We start from the raw sequence: 22,815 nt of genomic DNA, 5'->3' as shown, positions 1-22,815 counted from the left end.
TGAGCACCACAATCCTGAAGTCGCTGGCGAGTCAAAATGTGTGAAAGGGAGAAAGACGAAGACAGAGTTGGGGGAAAAAGCAATGAACTGCTAAAGAACTGTCAAAATAGCTTTCAGCTCAGAGGTGAATGATGTCGAAGAATTTTCTTCTATATACACTGAAGTGAACGTTATTGATCGCCCAGTGCTGCCCTGCTGCTCGCGTTATGATGGTGTGCAGACCTGTTTTTCTAGCTTTTGGTTTCCCCTCTTTTGCGGTGTGATTTTTAGACTGAAATCTAGGACCAGTGAAGTCTTTGAGTACTGGAGCTGTTTGTTTCACACCGGCGTTAATTTCAAGATGGCCGACGTTAATTTATCCTCTCCGAGCGTGGCCTTGTTATCTCCGGTTACACCAAACATGCCAAACAATGGATGTGCTGTCCCGGCTTGTCCGTCAGATCCGGATCAGGCCACATGAGGCCGTCTCCGTAATTTATCATCTCTAATCTGTTCGCCCCGTAATCAATTTCTAATTTTGCCGGCTCGTTGGTGCCGGAGCGGCCGCCCTTTTATTGGGGCTGCAGTCGGCAGCGGAGCCGGCATCGCGTTACGATCTGGCGAGCGTCACTGTCTGTTTGCTAATTGCTTGCAATGTCGACGACCTCGCCACGTGGCGAATTAAAATGCCAAGCGGCTGGAGGAAATGAACTGGCGTCACGGCAAAAAGAAACGGAAATCAGAAGTAATGAAAACGAGACAAATAGAATTAATGCCGTTTTCATATTTTTACACATTTTTAAACATTTCACTCACGCTGATCTACCTCCAGTCCAGTAGGGGGCAGCGGTGAGCCTACCTGACCGGGCAGGGGACACCCCAGATGGGCATACCTTCACTGTAGGTTACCTAACTGCATGATTTGCACCATGGGAGGAAACTGATAAATGCAGCCGACCCCTGCCCCATTGTGAATCATGCTAACAACCAGGCCACAAATGCTGTGCAGTGCAGAGCTGTGAGCTGCTTATTCTAGGACACTGACCCCCATGACATTGTTTCTTAATTTTTAATTTTAGTTTCTTGAATTAACTGAGTTTATGATTTTGACATCAGAAGACGATAATAGAGGGTAATTCATAAATATCATTTAAATATTATTTTCAGAATTCAAGATTCTTTACTTTATTTTAAGATATTTAAAATCAATAATATATACAATGTTTTTACTGAATTTGCTTGGTTCAGTTTATAAAGATTTATCACAATAGAGTGTGTGGCATTAAATCTCACTTTGAAAACATTGATTACAAACCAATCAACGTTCAGGCCCCTTGGTGTGAGAGCAAGCACACTGAGATGGATAACGATGGCCCCGCTCGGCGTCCATCTCAGACAAACCGGTAATTAACGAGACCCCCTCCCCCCCCCCCATTGCTGTTCTTTATACCACTGCCAGCTGGGGTCAGCCCAGTCTAAGTGAGTCTCTGTCTCTGGCCAATCGGACGGGCCAATGTAACCATAAGGAAGACTCTGATTGGGGCTACGACAGACTGCTATCTGCTTTCAAACACTCTGCCTCCTGTCTGTCTGCCCTCCTGTCTGGACCCTGGCTTTACTTCCCCATGTCCTTAAGACCAAAGTGCTTCACTAGTTAAGGTTTTTGTTTTATTGAAAGGGCTGGGAGGAAAAAAACACATAATATAAATAAATAAGTCGTGGGAGTATAGCCCCCTCAGGCAATGGCCGTTTATATGATAATCAGCTCCAACCTGATTTGCATTTAATTCTATTTAAAAAAAAAAAAAAAAGATTTTCATTCCAAAAGGCGAAAAAAACAGAACAGAAGAGTATGGAAAGAAAAGAAAAAGGAAGGAATGAAAAACCATTTATATCAAGGATTTTGGCGTTAGGACTCTCTTTACTCTCTTTACTCTGTGTTCTCAACCTTATTTTACACTTTTCCAGGAAAGGCTACACCAAAGGACCTAGAAGGTGCACTTAAATTGTAGCAGTAGATGAAATACGATTCATTTCCCCAGAAAATGTGAATTACTCCTTCTCCATTTGGCTGTTGTCAGCTGGGATAAGTAGTTTATTAACATCCAGCAACAATACTCGTATCTGTGTGTCTAATGCATGTCTGGTGACTTTCGTAGAAACAAACTTTGTGTTGACATGTCCCGGATTCGGCTCCTTTAGACATTCTGTTTGCGAGAACGATGCTTCGGAATTAGTCAGCGAAGGGGCCCGATGTTCAGAAAAATTTCACAAAAGAGATTCTCCATGGGTTTTGAGAATAGAGTTTTTAAAAACAGATAAATTAAATACATTAGTGGGGTCTGGTTGTGCTTCTTCCCTGTGGAACAAAGACCAGGATGCCAGGCCCCCCAGCCATGGGGCCTCACGCCCCACACGGCATTAAAGCTGATTACCTTTACACTTAAATAAACAGGAAAAACTCTTAGGAGGCAACCAGGCGTGAGGAGCAGTGTGCTGGCTGGCAGGCGGGGGGATGAGGAGATAAAACCTCCATCCGTTTTCAGGCACCGCCCCACCTTTACCTGCAGCACCCCCACCCCCCCTCCACCGTCCTTGTCGTCTCTGTCAGACAGAGGGTGCAGTGACGTGGTGTGCGTTTGAGCAGCTAAGCGGGTCCGTGGTGCGGAGGGTACACGAGATGGTGCTGGGAGGGGTGGGGGCTGGCATCGGCATGCCCGAGTCGTCCTGACACACGTGACTCTATGGGGGGGGGGGGGGCTGCGCACAATTTTATGTGTCGACATAAATAACAGTGAACGAGGGAGAGATGCAAGTGGAGCATGAGGAGGGGAGGAAGAGGATGAGGAGGGAAGAGTGTGGATGGTCCTTTCTGTCAGTGCGTGTAACAGCAAAGCCGCCTTTCAGTCCACCGCACCTCACAAATAAGAGAAATCAGGAGAAATATAGTATAACTGAAAGCCACTTTCTAAGTGACTAAGACAAGCTGTGGATTGGAATGACCTCTGACCCCTGACCCTTGAACCCCTCACTTTCTTTTCCATTTTCTTTCTTTTTTTTTTACCACTGTTTCGCTCAATTTACCCCTAGTCAGTGATTGCTCCTCTTCTCAGGGATCCTTCCAGATAGAGACACAAATACAAGTTGCTCCACGCGACAGGCACTGATCTCTGCCAATCCACACCAACTCATTCGAAAGCCTTTCAGGTCTTACTGCCCCTAAAGCTTCGAATGGTCATTTATCAAACAACAAAACATGAAGGACGTTGGGAGTCATGACTGAATAACACGCTGAATAATTGATCAAGCTAATTTCTGGACTAAAATATGGCTTAGCGTTATGATTAATGCATATATTAGCCTATATGAGCTGTTTTTTTTACCATATATGTGTGAATTGTGCTTTTAGAAATTAAGTTCTATATGGATCTCGTATATGAATATTTGGTAGTAACAAGTGAACCCTAATTAGCCTATTTTGTTATAAAAATAGCTGAGGTGATGATGTGATAAATTCGTCCCACCTGCCAAACTGAAGTTACCTGATAAAGGAAGGGTAGGCATCCACTTCCTGTCTGCTCTGTACTTGGTGGGAGGAGGGTGTGCTCAGCTTTGATCTCCACCCGTGAAAGTGACAGCTCTTTGTTTTAATGATGGGAATAATGAAATAGCCAAAGACACTAACAAGATGCTTAATGAAATTCTAATCAGCTGGGATGATCATCATGAAAAAGTAAAAGAAATAATAAGTATAAAGTCTACACTGATTTTCACTTTGGCCTTCCTGATCACTGGTATGAAAATGTCTCCCACCAGTGGATGGAGAATGAGGGTCAGCTCTTGAGTTCAGTTAGGTGCCATAGGTGATAGGTGCATTCCAGATGGTGGGGGGAGGGGGACGTTACCTTGGATGGAGGTTTATCTCAATAGAGAGCAGCAGAACCAGGGTTTTTCTTCAAATGTAGGCATCTGAAACTATCGAGCTTGAGCAAAATGTTGGAAAGAAGCTTCCTTGTAGCCCGTCCAGCTCCTCATGACCTGCTGAGACGAGGCGGTCAGAGCTGGAGGGGGGCAACCATGTGCCCCCAGCTTTCTGCGTGGGTGTAATCAGGCAGTCATTGTCGTGGCCAGCTGGACTGCGGCGTTAACCACTCTGGGGGCGCCTCGCTTGCTTCTCCTCCTCTGTGGGAACCCGTCCCTGTAAATTGGTGCAAATTTAAGGCACAGGCACTAAAAAAAAAAAAAAAAAAACACAAAGCAATGTACCTCCACATTTTCACTCATCCGTTAATTAAGAGTACTGACGCTGCGAGCTGGGTCTTACGCAACGGCCAGTGAATACATTAGGACAAGCAGTGGACCCATAAATATTTGGCCCTGAAAGGTCACAAATCAGAGAATGAAATCCATGCAGTTTGGCGGTTCTGATCTTGGGCTTTTTGGTCTTTGCTTATTTCTGCATTCTGTTGGTCGACCCACTTCCTGCACACTTTCGGTGAGTCCCTTTCTGAGCCTCTACGGCGTAGCACTGGCTGAGTCGATAGTCATCCATGGGGATTCAGCGGCTGTCTGGACAGTGGGGGATGGAGCCAATCCTGGGGCCTCCTGAGTGGCTCCATCACTCTGTTTCACCCTCGCCCCTACCCTGCTCCGCAACGACCACTAATGGGGGTGGGGTGTCGGGAGGGTAAGGGGGTGGAGACAGTGGGTTCCCGCAGTTCAAGGTTAGCACTCTGTGAACTCCATCAAACTCCGCCGCATCTCCGAAGGGGATCAGCCGGCTCTGCCCCCGAAGGGGGGTCGGGCGGGGGAGTGGAACCTCACGCGCTCAGGCGCTTCATTCGGCTCACGGCGAGTTGAAAGCGCTAGGGGAGTCCCCATCATATTTTGTGATTAGGGATGGTATTTAGCCCGCGAGCGTGCCCCTGCTCTGAGCCCCCCATCCAGCAGGAGGTGACGTTCTCCCCCAACGTCTGGGAGATCAGAGTGCTGCTATCCTCCCTGTGCCCCCTTTAGATTATCCTTCTTTTTAGCATTTGAGGCCTGGGGACCGCAGGCTGCAGACGCATCCTGCAGCGTGGCGTCTTTATGTGAGGATCAGCGGGCAGAGAGGAGTCGTTCGGCGTGTGTCAGGCGCTGGATGGCGAACAGGAAGCTGTTTACCCGGAATGCCCCACTTTATATATAAATTCACATTATTTACATACCCTCATGTCTAGCCCCCTGTTTCACTTCCTGTGTTTTTGCTGGGAAAGCCCTCCTTTTGACACTTATCATGGTCCTGTGGAATGTTATAATGTACCCACAGCGTGCCCATACCGTACCCACAGCGTGCCCATACCGTACCCACAGCATGCCTGTAGCATTCCCATAATGTACCCACAGCGTGCCCATAGCGTACCCACAGCGTACCCACACCGTGCCCATACTGTACCCTCAGCATGCCTGTAGCATTCCCATAATGTACCCACAGCGTGCCCATACCGTACCCACAGCATGCCCATACCGTACCCACAGCATGCCTGTAGCATTCCCATAATGTACCCACAGCGTGCCAATACCGTACCCACAGCGTACCCACAGCGTGCCCATACCATACCCACAGCGTTCCCATACCGTACCCACAGCATGCCCATAGCGTACCCACAGCGTGCCCATACCATACCCACACTGTGCCCATACTGTACCCACAGCATGCCCATAGCGTACCCACAGCGTGCCCATGGTGTACCCACAGCGTGCCCATAGTGTACCCACAGCATGCCCATACCGTACCTACAGCATGCCCATGGCGTACTCACAGCATGCCCCTCGAGTACCCACAGTGTGCCCATAGCGTACCCACAGCGTGTGCATGGTGTATCCACAACGTGCCCATACCGTACCCACAGCGTGCCCATACCATACCCACAGCATGCCCAAACCGTACCAACAGCGTACCCACAGAGTGCCCATACCGTACCCACAACATGCCCATACCGTACCCACAGCTTGCCCATAGCGTACCCACAGCGTGCTCGTAGCGTGCCCATAGCATGCCTGTAGCATTCCTATAGTGTACGTACAGCGTGCCCGATGCGTACCCACAGCGTGCCCATAGCGTTCTCGTAGTGTACCCACAGCATGCCTGTAGCAGTCCCATAGTGTACCCACAGCGTGCCTGTAGCATTCCCATAGTGTACCCACAGTATGCTCATAGCGTTCCCGTAGCGTACCCACAGCGTACCCATTGTGTACCCACAGCATGCTCGTAGCGTACCCACAGCGTGCCCATAGCGTTCCCATAATGTACCCACAGCGTACTCGTAGCGTGCCCATAGCATGTCTGTAGCATTGCCATAGCGTACGTACAGTGTGCCCGATGCGTACCCACAGTGTGCCCATAGCATTCTCGTAGTGTACCCACAGCATGCCTCTAGCATTCCCATAGCGTACCCACAACGTGCCTGTAGCGTTCCGGTAGCATACCCACAGCATGCCCATAGCATTCCCATAGCGTACCCACAGCATGCCCATAGCGTTCCCGTAGCGTACCCACAGCATGCCCATAGCGTTCCCGTAGCGTACCCACAGCATGCCCATAGCGTTCCCATAGCTTACCCGCCGCGTTCCCTTTCTCACAGCATGGGCCCAGTGATGGGCAGGCATGCCGTACAGAGTGTCCCCCGCCTTTTGACTCTGTGCTCAATAAGCAGCTGAATGAGGGATTGCTGTCCCTCAGAGAGGAATCCACAGTTTTGCAAACTTCCATCCACACATTTAACAAGTTCCAATTCCATAAAAGAAGGTTTATTATTACAGTCCAAATTTATTCGCTCTTGATGTGTGGGAATTTCTTTAAAAGCAAAGAACAGAAAGTCTTGAATATGGGTTTATTAGTCGAGAAATTGACTGGATGGAGGACTTGCATGCAAGTTATTCAGCAAATTAGCCTGTAAGTCAGGAGTGAGTGGCTATCAGTGGGGTGTTCGATATTACACACCAGGCAGCGTAATACAGCGTCCATTAACACGCTTTGGAAATTTAACACGCTCAGCAGTAAAACAATAAGAGATTCAGCGGGCAGACATTAATCCACTTGTGTTTTGCAGCACCTTTTATTGAAATACACATGTCGTACTAGCCAGTGAAAGGATAAATATTACACTTTTTCTCACCCGAAGGATTCTATTGACTCACATTTACCATCAGTCAGTAAAATAACAACTGCATTTAAGTCCGTTAGAATCCCATGGGGAGTGAGTAAAACAAGCAGTTTGTTGTTATATAACTGATTTTCTTCATCATCCAGACACAGGGATGGTAACAGACAGGAATCCAGCAACCGGTGCGTTTCTTTATAAAGCGACATAGACGGCGTGTTGCTCTTGGGCACAGATTATAACCCAAAAGTTTGAAACCAGGCTGTGATGTTGCCAGTACTCGGAATTGCGAAACACCCAGCTGTGTAAATGGGGCAACCTTGTAAGTGGCTCGGGGTGTAGAAGCATTAAATGTCTCAGGGATTAGTGGTGCTGAGACGAGCAAACGCTCCGGGAGGGCCAGCTGTGGCGGGCGGCGGAGCCAACAGCTGGACGTTTTGATGCGCGGGTCAGAACTCCAACTGCGGTGGGACCTCGGGGGGGGCTGTACCCGGAGCAGCAAGCTGGGGCCTCGCGCTCGGTAACTAAGCTGGCTGACGCTGAAGCTTTTTGCTTGCGGCGTGCTGACCTAGCGAGTCATAACAAGCCCCCGGCATTGCGGTGGCAGAGATACGGGCAGTTGTAACGGGGGGGCATACCAAAGCATTTCTTCCCTTTGCCAGCGAGACGCGATTAGTCCTGCTTGCCGCGAGGAACAGGCCTGGAGATCACAGGCGGCCCTCGGTTTCAGGCGGACCAATTATCCACCGCGGTACAAAAATGAAACTTTGTCCAGGATCCGGTCCCGGGCCGCCGTACCAGGAGAACCCGCGCCTGTCCACAGATGAGGAGTGCCGGCTGCCTCTGCTGTCACATTACGGTTTTAATGAGGGGACGATTCCCCAGAGCAGACAAACGGCTTCTCCCACCCAGTGCCAGCATCCCATCAGCATCTGACTTAATTTGCCAGTAATGGGGAGGGGGGCTGCATATTGGTACTGCTAAGGTAGGCAGTTAACATGCTGATGGACAGGAGAGGGTCAGTACATAGCGAGGTAGGAATTTCCTAGAGCAAAAGACAGCAGCAACAGCCAACGCTGTCTACGACGGCGCATCTGCGTGTCAAACTTTGCCGTTCCCCAAGCGTTTGGCTCAAAAGAGATTCTTGTGCAGAGTGTTTAGTGGAGTCGCTGGGAGAACTTGTGCGGGAGTCCAGCGTGGATCAGGAGTGGGGGGAGGAAGCTTGTTAGGCAGAGTGCTTATCGGAGAGGACACTCGGGCAAGAGGCCTGCAGTGTTAATAGGGTGCCGTGGACCCGGGGAGCAGTGGGCAGATAAGGGGGATCCATAGCAGCCTGGAGGTATCCCAGGAAGGTGTGTGCTGACCCCGCCATGCATGGCCTCCTCCCCACCCCCCTCCCCGCTTCACACCTGCACAGCTTGCTCGCAGTATTCCACCGGGGCGGAGTTTGGATTGACAGTAACCGAGACCCTGAAAGCCAAGGACCGTTTTTGATCATCCTTAGATAAACAGGAGAATAAGCAACGATGTGTGACTGACAGGAAGGAGGAAGTGACATCATGCCGGCCTTTTAATGGGGCTGGAGGAATGGGGCAGGCTGCTGTGGAAGCATTCAACAAGTGCACCCCTGGGTACCAGTTACAGGAATATATTTCCTTCCCAGGATACAGACAGACAACCGTGTAGCTCTGGGGCTGAGGGTGTGTCTTAGGAAAGCGTATTTAAACCTGTACTTATAGTTAACAAGTGAGAGTTCATGTACGTTACTTTACAGAGGCATGCAAACAAGCTTATATCAAAGAAATCAAATAAGCACATTAAAGTTCTGGCGTTTTCTCCTGTCGGATTCCATGTCTCTCATACAGAGTGTCTCTGCTATAATTTTATTGACCTTTTATTCACACACACACATGCACACACACATACACACACTTTATCTCTCTCATGCATGGCTGTGCATCCTGTCTCAGCCATCGATTTTCGCTAGCAGGATGCTCACACGTTGATTCGAGATCCCTCTGGCTGCCCTGCCCGGATCATTCCGGGAACACCCTTTCACCCTTCCCAGCATGCCCTCCCCCATTCTGCCTGACATTTGCATGGATGTGCTGTCACCACATATTTGCGCCAGTCTGCCCCTGATCATTCCGGATCTCTCCCCATTCATCTCCACATCTTCACACTTCCTACTGATACCACTCTCTCGCTTTTACTGTGGGAAAGGGATTACCGCGGTAATGAAAACACCGGGGACCGTGGGAAGCCAGATGCGGGGTGGAAGAGCCCAACCTGTCCGTAGGGACAGTGCGGCATGTCAATTAATGGAATGCACCTGAAGGATGTTGGTTCAAGTCCCAATATCAAGCTGTTAAGAGGCATATAAACCTGACTGGCTCCTGTAAAATGTTTACCTTTATAAACAGGCAAAATCATATGTCACTTTAGGAAAAGACTATCTTTGTAAGATAGAGTGTTCCAATATTTCTGAATTATAGTTGCTCCATAATAAACATATAATTTTACAATCTGAAGTATGGTAATGATTCTGATTCTATCCAGTGTAATAAGCCTGCTTGCATCTTCCATATGTTTTAATTTAATGAGCCTTGAATTATAACCATAGTCATTAGCACAGCTCAAGCCCCCCCTGCAAATCTGACTCTTCTGCTTGTGGTAAGTGCTCCCCTCCCCAGTTTCTCTGTTCTGCAGCAGCGAGACAGTAATCCATCGAGATGCACCTGACAGAGACTGCTGATGTGTGCTTGTCCACCTGGAGGGAGGGGAGTGAGTGGGAAAAAAATGAAAGGGTTGTTAGTGTAGGGAAGGGGGGGTTGGGATTCAGGCTGTATGGGTGTGGGGTGGGACGGGGGAGTTTTTTATTTTTTTTTTTTTGGGGGGGGGGCGGTTTGGACGGAGGGTATAGGCCATGACCCTGATCTGGGTAAGCGGTTGGAAGATGGATGAATTGTTCTAATTTTTGGGGGGGTTGCAACCCCCGCAGGCCGTCAGCTTTTATTACCTCTGTTGTTTCATTTCCATGCTGGCGCGCTGGAGGTCACGGGGTTTGGCACAATTACGCGGCCATCGCCGCTGGGGTGGGCGTGGCGCTCTGAGTGGCCTTACAGAGCTCGCAGTTTCACGCCCCCCAGTGCTGACCCCAAGCTATAGGCGGGGGGGCATCACTTATTTAATTGCACTCCCGTGGAATTTGCCTTAGGGGACTCGACTCGACTGACACGAGCGGGTAAACACTTTGCTGCTTGTGTCACTTTCGATTTCAGTTAAACACACCTGCCCTCCCTACTGCATGTGGTAATGGGCTCGTCAGCGAGGGTGGGGCTCCGGGGACGGGGCTGTGTGTGTGGCAGGCAGAGAGAGAGGATGTTAATGTCTGTGCAGCAGCTGCTTGTGTGTTGTCTGTTGGCACTGGTGTTTGTACAAGTGTATGAATTCGGTGAGACGTGTGTGTGTGTGTGTGTGTGTGTGTGTTTGCACGACTGCTTCAAGGTGTTTGTGCTTTTGTACCTTGATGATATGGGGAAGTCCCCTGAGTTTCTACCTATCATGTACACATCTGAGGGACGATATAGCCACAGACAAATCCCCCCCGCCCCTATCCACCCACACCCCCATCATGGGGTTCCCCTTGGGAGGAGGAAGGAGAGGTGGCGTTAAAACCCCTAGATTGATATAGGGAGGGGGTTTCATAGACTTAAATAGGGCTATTTTCACCCTGAATGGCATGTGGGGGGGGGGGGGGGGCATATGGGATTGAGGGCGATATTTTCCATGGTTCTGAATGGTTGTTTGGGGAATAGCAACATATTGGAAAGGTCGCCACCTGGTGCCCATGTCACAGTTGATCTATGACCCCCCCCCCCCCCTTGGGTGATTACACCAGGGTGGGATGACTTCCTTTCATATGCGACACACATGCACATGCACACACACCTTCTTTTTTTTTAACTTAATTGGGTCTGTGACAGATCAGTCCCCAAACCGCTCATCAGCACACCCTTGTGGGCAGCTCTGGTAATAGTTCCCTGATACAGTGCTTTATGTGTCCCCATCATCTATCTAGGGCCAGGCTTGGTGGCTCTAGATGTCTGTGTGTGTGTGTGTGTGTGTGTGTGTGTCAGCGCTGGTTGGAATCTCCCGTTGTGTGCCAGGGCGATGCGTGCTCCTGCTTTTTACCTCGTTCTCCTCTTGTCTTCACTGGGCATGCTCACTCTAGTGGTGACAGCGCATTGTCTCGGGTTCGATTATAAAGATCCCACGGACTTCGGACGGGTTTGGTTTAGATTCGTTATGTGAAACACGTCTTGCAGCTGCTTGTTTCTGTTCCTATGTTGGTTCACAATGTAGTTCATGCTTTTAATGTGATGGCGCATTATAGCCACACAACAGCAATGAGTTTTGAATAACCAGGATACAAAAAACAAATACTATATTAAACATGGCCTGGCAGAATTGTCTACATTCAGAGTTACGGAATCAAATCCCCCTACCCACCTCTGTGTATGTGTTCTCCCCGCGTTTGCAGGTCCATCCAGGGTGTCTTTTTCCCAGAGCATCTTGGGATTGCATTCAAGCTGACTGAGACCCAGTACTGGATAAACAGCTATGGAAGATGGATGGATTATTGTCTCTTGAATTTATTTTCTTTCCCCCTGGAGTCCAGCGCTGGTCCGTCTCTGTGGTTACAGTCCCTCTATCCTGCAATATCAGTAACCCCATTCCCCCATCCCCTCACAGAACACCCCAGTGGGAACCTCCGTGTTCATGGTGAACGCCACGGACCCCGACCAGGGCACAGGCGGCAGCGTGCTCTTCTCCTTTCAGCCTCCGTCGCCATTCTTCTCCATTGATGGGGCACGCGGGACCGTCACCGTATCGCGGCCGCTGGACTACGAGACCACAGTGGCCTACCAGCTCACCGTCAACGCCACGGTGAGCGTGCTCCCCATCACACCCTAGTGTCTTCAAAGACCTATGTGTACAAGCAAAGACACAGACCTATGTGTACAAGCAAAGACACAGACCTACGTATACATGCAAAGACACAGACCTATGTGTACAAGCAAAGACACAGACCTACGTATACAAGCAAAGACACAGCGGCATGGTGGTGCAGTGGTTAGCAGTGTATGGGGCGGCATGGTGGTGCAGTGGTTAGCACTGTATGGGGCGGCATGGTGGTGCAGTGGTTAACACTGTATGGGGCGGCATGGTGGTGCAGTGATTAGCACTGTTGCCTCACACCTCTGGGACCCGGGTTCGAGTCTCCGCCTGGGTCACATGTGTGTGGAGTTTGCATGTTCTCCCCATGTCGTCGTGGGGTTTTCTCCGGGTACTCCGGTTTCCCCCCACAGTCCAAAAACATGCTGAGGCTAATTGGAGTTGCTAAATTGCCCATAGGTGTGCATGTGTGAGTGAATGGTGTGTGAGTGTGCCCTGCGATGGGCTGGCCCCCCATCCCGGGTTGTTCCCTGCCTCGTGCCCATTGCTTCCAGGATAGGCTCCGGATCCCCCGTGACCCAGTAGGATAAGCGGTTTGGAAAATGGCTGGATGGATGGATGGTTTTGCACAGTTACTCATTTTTAGTTTATATACATTCCAAAACCCTGTTTTGGATAAGCGGATGGATGGATGGATGAATGAGATTGGCACTTGTATTCTGCTTTTTGCTTTACTCATTTTTCAATCCCACAGGACCAGGACAAGCGACGACCGCTCTCCAGTCTGGCCAATCTGGCTATCATCATCACTGACGTCCAGGACATGGACCCTATCTTCATCAACCTCCCCTACAGCACCAACATCTACGAGGACTCTCCGCCGGTCAGTGCCCAGTCCCTGTCCCAAGCTTACAGCTGCTTCACTGGCAGATCGCCAGTCTGGACAGATAATTAAATCTTAGGAAGTAAATAAATCAGAATACGGGTTAGATGCACCTGTGGAAATTGGGGGATAAGCTGCTTGTATGACACTAACTCTCTGTCTCTCTAATTCCCAAATAAGAGAGGGGATTTTTCAGTTTATATTCCTGAAAATTCAAGTTAGAAATATGTGAAACATATTTACTTAAGTGGGAGGGAAAGTGTAGTGTAATTGTAAATGCATTTACTATTGTTTGTATATGATATATTTTATACTCCATAATCCCTAATGGCTTCCTACGAGATTCCTAAAGCTGTAATGTTGGCCAGTACAATGTCTGTTTCTGACCAGCACGTAAGTGAGTGTGTTCCAGTGGCCCTGTTTACGACGGTCAAGGAATGGGGTGTGTGTGTGTGTGTGTGTGTGTGTGTGTGAGAGAGAGAGCAAGAGAGAAGAGCCCGTCTGAGAGAGATGGAGAGTGACAGCACGGGTGAAAGTGTCAGCGCCCCTTTGACTCTCCGCAGTACCTAGTGGGACCCCAAGGGAGGAGGCGGTAAATAGACAGTAATTAAGGGCAGGGCGTGTGGGCAGGTCCCCAGCGGCGCGTTATAGAAATGCTATTAAAGCGTGAGATTAACGTGCTGCAGCCGCCGGCCAGACGCGCCCACCAAAGGTCAGTCAGGCCAGGATTTATCACCCAAGCATGGCCTATTTACTGGCCATGTTAGGCCCTGCAGCCTGCGGGGGGCGGGCGAGGGGGGTGGGGGCGGTATTATGGGGTGGGGCTTTCCCACAAAAGGAAGAGTTTTTTTTTTTCTTTGATTTTGGTTTTCACGCCCTCACCTCTGCCATCCCCCCCAAAAAAGCCCCCCCCCCACCCCACCCCTCCATCTGTCCTGCCCTTCCAGGGCGGTGTGAGTTCCGCCAGTCGAGCCGAGGTGGCGCCTTGCAGGCTAAGCGCCTTCCTTCCGCAGGACGGCAGATCCCGTCAGCCTGGGGGGGGATTCTGCCATCATGGTCAAATCACACCGCTGTATCGTTACTGACAGACGAGCCCTCAGAACCATTACTGGTTAAAATATACACTCTATGTTTTTTGCTTTTCTTCATAGCTGAGATATAGTACAACATGTAACACAGTAGCTGTGTCTCCCTGTGATCAGCCGCACTGGCACCACTGTTCGGTCCCCAGAAAACAATTAGCCAGAGTAGTGTTGATGCCCCAGCTTACTATGAAAATATGGCCCACAGCTGCAAATCACTCACCACTCTTATTATTGACTCCCCGTCCGTTATTCTCTTTCCCCTTTATACCGATTTTCTCAAACTCTTACGAGTCTATAAATGACATCATTCCCTCTGTGTTTCGCGTGAGTGAGACGATCACTTTGTTGCTATCTTTGTAACGTCTGCATGTTTCTCATCCTTATTTGATTGTCCGGTTCGCAGTGTCTCTGTGTCACTGCCGTGTTTCCCCTGTCACATGCCTGCACCCCTCTTTCCGTTATAACCCCCCCTCCTCCTTGTCCCCTATTCGTTGGCTGATTGTCTGGAGCCAGAGAGGGGGGGTGAGGATGCATAGAGGGATGGCGTATCTCTTTCTCTCCCTCCCACTCTCTCTCGCTCCCGATCTGTCTGCACTGTACTGAAATGTCAGGAACTACATTTGCATGCATATTAATGAGGCACTGGCGGGCGTTACCGTGGCCACCCTATCCGTCAGCTGTCAGGGGGAAGGTCAGGCGCAAGGGGGCTGGGTGCGCCTTTACCCTGCTCTGTCCCTGCCGCTCCCTAAGCCGGTGACTCCCTGCCCCGCTCTCTCTTTCTCTCCCCCTCTGCGAGCCCCGCTTGCTCTAATCTCAGCCTCCCGCTGTCCTGCTCCACATTATCGCTTTCTGCTCGGCTGCGTTACAATATCCAGCCGGTGCTGCTCCACGGCCCACGGCTCGGCCTCTCTCTCTCGTCTGGCCTCTGCGCTCACTCACCTGTTGGATGTGCTGCTTGGAGACACTCTTACATTACTGCTCCCCGCTACAGCTGCCCCCACCCAGTGCCCGGCAGTGCCGCTCCAGTCTGCGCACGCCGCCGGGACCAGTCTGACTTCACAGTCCCAGTCTGCTTTGCGTTTCCGGATTCTTCTCTCACTTATCCTCAATCACCCCTCCCCTGCAAGAATAAGAAGTTGGCCAAGATAAAGACCGTAGCGAGGATGCATGTGTTGTTCTTTGAGTGATTGACATTTACAAACGAGCAAATACCAAACTCGTGGCACTGTCACAGGTCACCTCTCGAAATATTTGTCTCCAGTTCCTGCCAGGCAGACCCTCCCATCCCCCCACCCAATAGACACGGCAACCAAAAAATCACATTCCACATGTACCCCCCCCCCCCCCCCATTATATTTCTGTTGTTTTTTGACATTTAAACGCTTTTATTTCTCTGGGCAAATACAATTTTGTTGTCATACTTGTTGATATGAACCAACAAAGTGGAAAGAATGTGGTATAGGTGAGGAGGGCAGGCGAGGGTACGAGCGGATGGAAAGAAGTGAGGAGATGGGGGGGTGGTTGCTGTCGAGGGGGGGGGGGGAGGGGGGATGGCTGTGCGATTAGACATTCCCAGCGCATCAACAGCTGGAGAATCACTCATATTATTTCAGCATGTCTTATCGTGCGCAAAGGCGTCCTCTTAAAAGGCCCATAATTGATTCGGCTGTAATTGGTCGATGGCAGGAGATGCTTTGGTAGAAACAGCATAAACATGCTGTAGACACAATTTGCCGGATCAATGGGAGGCTGGCAGCTTCACCCACGCTCCGCCAAGCCGATCCCAGGGATCTGAGCCACATTTGATTGAAGAAAAGGGGCTGAAAAGCCCCTTGTATTATAGACCACTCGTCCAGCGCGTCTGTTTGTTTATTTATTTATCTTTTTTAATATGCGTCTTTTTAAGGCAGTTCAATTGAAATGAGCACTTCAGAATTTAAAAGAAAAAAGTTTATTGGTCATCGGCGTGGTTTGCCGCTACGTTTCTGCCTTGAATATGCAAAACAGAACTTGAAAAGAATAGAATATGGCCCTTAATTGAGTAAACTGTGGGACAAGATCAGTGGTTGTGTGTGTGTTTGCGTGCCTGTATGTGTTTGCGTGTGTTCGTCTATGCAAGCATGTACGTACATGTGTGTGCGTGTATATCTGCGTGCATGCGTGTATGTGGGTCAGATATACATTACATTTAGTCCCCACAATGTGATAGAAACCTGTTGATTTGACATTGTGGGGGCGTTTTTTTTTCAGTCCTCACAAGCGGAAAATTAATTTAATAAAAATCTGTGACTGCAATCAAAAATGTTTAAATTCCAAAATACTTGTATTTTGTTTCTGTGTTCATGTATGTGTCTAGTCTTTCAGTTCTTCCTCTGTGTGCTCACAGGGCTATGAGGTACGGAAGATCATGGCCATCGATCAGGACCGCGGGAATCCCCGGGGGATTGGCTACAGCATTGTGTCAGGTCTGTCTCACTCCAGTGTGTCCGTCTGACATCAGCCTTTCTAGGCTTTCGTGAGCCCCGACTCCTTGTTACAGGACTCACTGCTTACCTATGAGGTGAAGCGCCCTCTAGAGGATTCTGAAAATGTATAATGCTTAATGGAGACTTAAAGGGTCGTATCAGCCAGCACATCGAGGGATGGACGGCATGTGCGTGTCTTAACGCGGGGGGGTGCTGCAGCAGGGTGGGCAGCCAGGAGAAGGTGAGATGACATGATCAGGATGCTAAGGGCTGGTGAAAGTGGCAAAATCATTTTACCCCCTGTTCATGTAGTAGGTGCTCTGTACTGCCTCTGCAGAATCTACCTCCCCTATAGCTGTAAAGGAGGCGCCCTCTTTTGGTAGCTTTGGAGTACTGTGGCACTTTGCCTAAGAGAAGATAGATAGGCAGGGAGGAAAGAGACGCTACAATTAAATGGAAACATCCAGCTCACGGCCCATAATGAGCTGTTCAACCACATATTAAGAGAAAGAACAGTATTTCCAATGAGCTATAATCAAATTAGAAACCGTACATCCAATTAGTGAATCAGACGCGATAGTGTTTAGCAATGGAGCATTTGGTTTGTACATGTGAGCTGCAGGAAGGCCTTAAAGATGACTGCGTGCTCTGGCAATGGGGGTCCTATCGGACCCCGCTAAACGGGCTTGCATGAAAGTGCGATGGAGCAGAGAGAGAGAAGATTAGGCCGATAACATGGGGAGAGACGAGATGATGAGAGGAAGGGAGCGACTCCGCGGAAAATGGCGTGACTTGGCTTTAACTGGAGCAGAAGTAATAGCGGGTGCCGGAGCAGCTGCCTGGCAGGGTGGGATGTGTCTGCTTCCGGCAGCAGGCTGGCATTACAGGCTCTGCAGGGGCTCTGTGTTACAGACCCAGGGCCCGTATCATAAAGCCACATTTCTTACTTACCCGGATAACTTGTTGGATCTGAGGTACTCTAGTTTAAACAGACTTTATCTCCGTTCACTTAAATTTAGCTAGACTACCTTAATTCTGACAAGTTCTCCAGCTAACCAGGTAATCCAGCTTCGCCATACAGGCCCCTCGGGTTACATTTCTTGCTTGGCCAATCTGATGTTCTAGCCCTAGTAGTTCCTTATGTTATAGGCCCATCGTCATGGAACTAGCATGTTGTTCCTTCCTTATCTAACAGCAGGACCCAGCAGCCCACAGACTCTTGGAGCCCTGGGTGTGTGATTCTCCTTGTCTGTTCTACTGCTTTGGCCTGAAATGGCCACATGACCGTGCCTAGAGCATCATCCCACTCCAACGCCCTAATGACAGCCCAGCGACAGCCTAACACTCCCATGTGGATACGGGTGGCAGGGTGGGGGGGCTCCTAAACCCTCCTGCATCAAGCCTCAGGATCTGTAAGCTTCCCAAACGCGTCTCCAGCACTGTGTGTTAGCAGTGATGGGAGAAATGAGGTTTAAGGGACCATGACGGGCAGGGTTATCGCAAGTCCTTTTCGGTTATTTTTCTGGTGTTCTTTGGGTTAAACCGTGTGGGGGTTGCCAGTGCATCAGCCTGGGGGAGGGACCTTCATATGTTTGTATCCCGTTCACCGTGGGTACCTGAGGTGTTGGGAGAGAGAGTGGGGACTTAGGAGACCACCTGGCCCAGTACCAACAGGTTAATGAAAAGGGCAGTTCTAGAAGGGTCATAAGTGACAGCAGGGCAAGGGACATTCCAGGGGCCAAAGGAGGCCCCTCTGTAATCCCATCGCTGTATGTGGTCCTGTCAGTGACGCTCCCAAAATCGCCAGTGCGTCCCCCCATCATTGCAGTAAGAGCGCGACCAGGCAGGCCTCCATCAGAGGGGGAACTCGATAGATAATGCCAAGATTTCTTCAGGAACAGGACATGTCCTGACGCAGAGTTGCGTGAATGCATTAAGGGCGCGTCAAGCACGTCAGCCGCAGCCGTGCAGTAATCATGAGTAATGCCGCAGCATCGGGCCGAGTTAGCAGGGTAAGCCTGAAATCTTGATACAGCTGTCAGTACTTAACAGATAATGACTACTGAAGGATGCTGCTCGGGCGCTTTTGGGTTTTGGGGGGTGTCTTCCAGGGCGGGGCTTGTTTTTCATCAGGATCATCCCAGGAGGGGGCGCCGCGGTCCTCTGGGATAAGTCTCATTAGTTCGATAATTGAGATAAATGCGGTTTTAATTGCGCGGCTGGTTTATGTTAATGAACGGGGGGGGGCTTCGTTTCACTGTCTCCCCCGCTGTCTATCTCTGTCTCGCAGCTGATTCTGCATTTGCAGATTATGGCAGATATGCTTCATAAGAGCATCACAGAGTTTTTTTTTTTCTTCTTCTCCCTTCGGGATCGAAGCCGTGCTCTCGACATGAGCTGGGGTCGTGTGGCTGATAGGCCACGTGGTTCTACGTGACAGGCCCCGGGTTCCCTGGCTTCCAGGCTGCAGCGCCGATATCTTCCCTCCCTGTAGGTTTCCTGCACTTTGAGAGATAAAAGCGAATCCGTGCACGAGGCTAATTGACATGGAGCCTAATGCGCGGCGCTCACTGTGTTTGCAAAGCGAATTCCGTCTTTCCGCACGATTCCATCGTAACTCATAGTTTGGCCGAACTCCACACAGCAGCAAGAAGAAGGCGGTATGCAGAAGTTTAAGGTCAACGTCCATTATGTTTTATGACCCGTCAAAAACGTGAATGCCGGCGAGACGCTCACTCTGTTTATTTTTCGCCATGAGACGTAGCCATCGCTCACCCGCGATCTGTCCGCGGAGTGACGTTTTTCCCTTGGCAGGGGATCAGCGGCCTAAAGGGACAAATTAGGAACGTGGCGTGCTGATGTGCGGTTAGTCCTTGAGAAGCGGCGGTGTGACGGTGATCCTGCCTGGCTTAGCTGGGGGTATTTCCGGGTGATGCAGCCTGCACCGTACTGTACACCGTAGCCAGAGCAGGGCTCATTCTGCAAACCTGTAGGATGGCATGTTTAATGGACACAGCCAGCATGATGAACTGGGATTTTCAGTTTCAGTTCTCTTTTGAAGTCTCACTATTCAATTCTAATTTAAAAAAATGGCGGGATGTGTGAGGCTCTGTGGCTTTAGGTCTCTCTTCTAATAACCAGAATGTTGTTTGTTCGAATCCTGAGACCTCAGACTGATGTTGCCACTAGGCCCCTAGGCAAGGCCCTTAACCCCCATCTCCAGCAGAGCTACAAGCTAGCTGACCTTGTGCTGTGACCACAAACCTTGCTCTCACCTGTATATGTGTCTGTGAGTCATGGAGAGCCTGATGGGGCTGGCGAAAGGGCATGGAGATGGAGATGTTTTGGATTATTACTGAACAAACGATTTCTGATATCCATATGTAGCGTTCCTACTGTATTTGTCCCTGTGTCGTGTTTTGCATATAAATGCTAAGAATCTTTAGCTTCTCCTCCTGCTTGACCTCTTTCTTGACAGACTTTTGTAACAACGGAGAGATGGTCACACATGGAATATGTGTACGGTCACTGTGTGAAACATGCTTAAGCGTTCACTCGACTTGTAAGAAGTACCTAACAAGACTATAACGTCTAGGCTATGACTAACAACCGGCTGCAGCTAACAGTTCCCAGGCAAACAATATTAGCATGCCAGTATCTAACCCATGAGATATGTTAGCATGGCAGTATTTGGGATGTAGAGTTGGCTAATGGATGACCACTTCATTTATGAGTATGTAGCACAATCTAACTGCTGTATTTTAGTATTGTATGAAAGGTATCTAGCCATAATACAGTCTAATGAAATCCAGAATGCCTACACACTGGCAGAATGAGTATGTACTGCCCAGATGGGTGCTGTGGGCGTCTTCACACGACCTTAAAGAATATTCACAGGATTTACGATTTGAAATGGGTCACATGGTTGATCAGCTGACTAGCAGCCAGCAGACCTGATACATCAGGCTCCAATTGATAACCATGAAGCCACATAAGCTCCAGAAGTTTGATTCTCAATTTTCTCTTTATCAGCACATGGCAATTGCTGCTGGAAATGTCAGCCCAGATCACATCGGGTCACTCGCTCCCTTGCTTGAATTCGATTGGAGGGACCCGGTTTATTTTTTCTTCCACCATCACATAAATTGAAAAGATGATTGTCAGCCATGTTTAACTGAGATTCCCACCCAAAATGATAACTAGCTCATTTTGTTGTCAAAATGCACATAAATCCCTCTGTATGTGAAGGGAATTGTATTACATGCAGCTTGGGTGGGTAACTGGTCCTTTGATCTGGGTAGAGCGGAATTTACACCCTCAGTAATCAGCAATGTCTCTTAACTCCCCGCACATGTCCGGCCAATTCATCCATAATATTTTTGCTTTCTTTTATTGTGATATTCATATTTAAAATGCCCCCCCCCCTCCAGCCCACCCCCAACACAGTGTGACTTCTAATTCTCAACGCAATATAAGTTTTTAGTGAGTACTCTGTTGGTCATGAAGTTTCTACTGGAGTGAATTTCTAACCCCGTAAACATACCAGATTTTAGTGGGATTCTGTCATTTCCGTGATCGTGCGCTTTTGTCATGTATCAGTGTCATGTCTGTTGTTCTGTCAGTGTGAAGGGTCCAGGGTCATGAATGACATCTGTCCTGCCTGCAGCTTACAGCTTGGAGCTGCTGGTGTGGCTTTTGGAAGCAGGACTTTAATTACTTTATAAAACTTGGTAGCAGTCTGACTAGTGGTCGCTCCCCCCTCCAGTGGTCCTTTCTGCAGGTGATCTGAAAACCAAAGTTCCCTCCTCAAATAGCAATGCCCCAAGCCACACTCCCCTCTGTTACTGTGATATGTTTTTCTGGGTCGTAGTGAGCCCCCCCCACTTGAATGCTTCACCCCCACTCCAAACCAAAGCTGCTGCTATCCACACTTACACATTAATGCCCCCCCCCTTCTTGGGCCTCTGACAGTCTTCCCCGTACTCAGCCCCCCCCCCCCCCCCGTGGGTATCTTTGCACCCTGCACCCTGGATAGACAATGCACTCCTGGTCAGTACCTTTGACTTCTTCAGAGATTTATGAATTTTAATAAAATCATTTGTTCTTCCCAAATGCCTGGTCGATAATTATAAGAGAGCCTGCAGCCCCCCCAGGGTCTGGACCTCTATGAACCCTTAAAGGTTCCACTCGGTTCCACTCTTGGGATTAGTGTTCCTTATATGGCCTCCGAGCTGTTGTTCTACCAGTCTACATTCCGCTATATCAGCCATCATTTTAGACATACTTCTTCATGGAGCCACACTATGCCTGCTTACTTGTTTCCGTTACCTGGTCTTTTAGCATGTGAAGCCTATGTTTCATAGTCATTCCTCAGCCAATAGACGACTACATTCATTGCATGCTTTGTCAAGCACTGGTATAGAGACCAAACCTAAAACGCACCCCCCCTCCCCCCAACCCAAAATCCAGCATGCTCCCTTGTTTGATGGATGCGGATGCTGAGCCCATTAACGGAAGAGTTACGATGCACCGTGAATTCTTCAGAATTACTCTAAAGGGCAAACTGCTCTTAATGACTCCTCTGCCCATAAGCTGCCTGGCTTTCTAAGAACATCTCAGAGCCAAGTCTTGATGCCCCAGAGAGTGAGAGCTGATGAACACACTGCATGACTGTTCAGAAGCAGGAATGGGTAACTGCGCAGACCCTCTCACTCCAATACCAGGGCGTGGTGACCAGTGCAAGTACAGGTGCTGAAAATGAAATGCTCCCATGCCCCAGTCTCAGTCCTCCAGACCAGGATGCAAATGCTCACTCAGCTCAACCACTGTCCATATGACTCTCTATTCACAAAGGCTGCTTGAGGCTGCTTCACCCAAGGGAAGTCAGAGAGCCGGTACCTAACTGTGGTCCAAACATATCTTTGTGAACTCCGGAATGAGTCAGCCCTGGTGGCGATATCTCCATAATAGTTTGTGAATCAGCTGTTGTTTTGGAAAGACCACCCCAAGGGTTCCTCCGTGTGCATTTTCTGAAAAACAGCAGTTCCGAAATTTGACCCGGCATAAAACTTTATCTGATTGAATCAGATGCGGCCGATAGCTTCCAGGGTCTGGCGATTAAATCCTTTTTTGTGAAAAACAATCATGTACACTTGCCAGTAAAATAGACCATCTAGCTGGAAGTTGGGGCGTTTTAGAATGAGAGGGCCTGACCATACTGCTGGGAAGCTACGTTTGTTCAGTGTGTGAAGGCTCAGATCAAATGTGTCTCAGATCAAATGTGAAATTGAGCCCCCTGGTCT

General features: G+C 49.3%; 1 protein-coding gene across 1 annotated transcript in view; it reads left to right on the top strand.

The window, feature by feature from the left end:
• Window positions 1–22,815, top strand: part of cdh23 (cadherin-related 23) — a 188,409-nt gene that overhangs the window by 64,667 nt on the left and 100,927 nt on the right. Inside the window, exons 8-10 of the mRNA XM_049007874.1 lie at window positions 11,877–12,071; window positions 12,835–12,963; window positions 16,435–16,513. Coding sequence (XP_048863831.1) covers window positions 11,877–12,071; window positions 12,835–12,963; window positions 16,435–16,513 — 403 coding nt within the window. The remainder of the gene's footprint in view (window positions 1–11,876; window positions 12,072–12,834; window positions 12,964–16,434; window positions 16,514–22,815) is intronic.

This window comes from Brienomyrus brachyistius, chromosome 3 (assembly GCF_023856365.1).
Source record: "Brienomyrus brachyistius isolate T26 chromosome 3, BBRACH_0.4, whole genome shotgun sequence".
Classification (NCBI taxonomy): domain Eukaryota; kingdom Metazoa; phylum Chordata; class Actinopteri; order Osteoglossiformes; family Mormyridae; genus Brienomyrus; species Brienomyrus brachyistius.
This window is presented reverse-complemented; position numbering and strand designations above follow the sequence as displayed.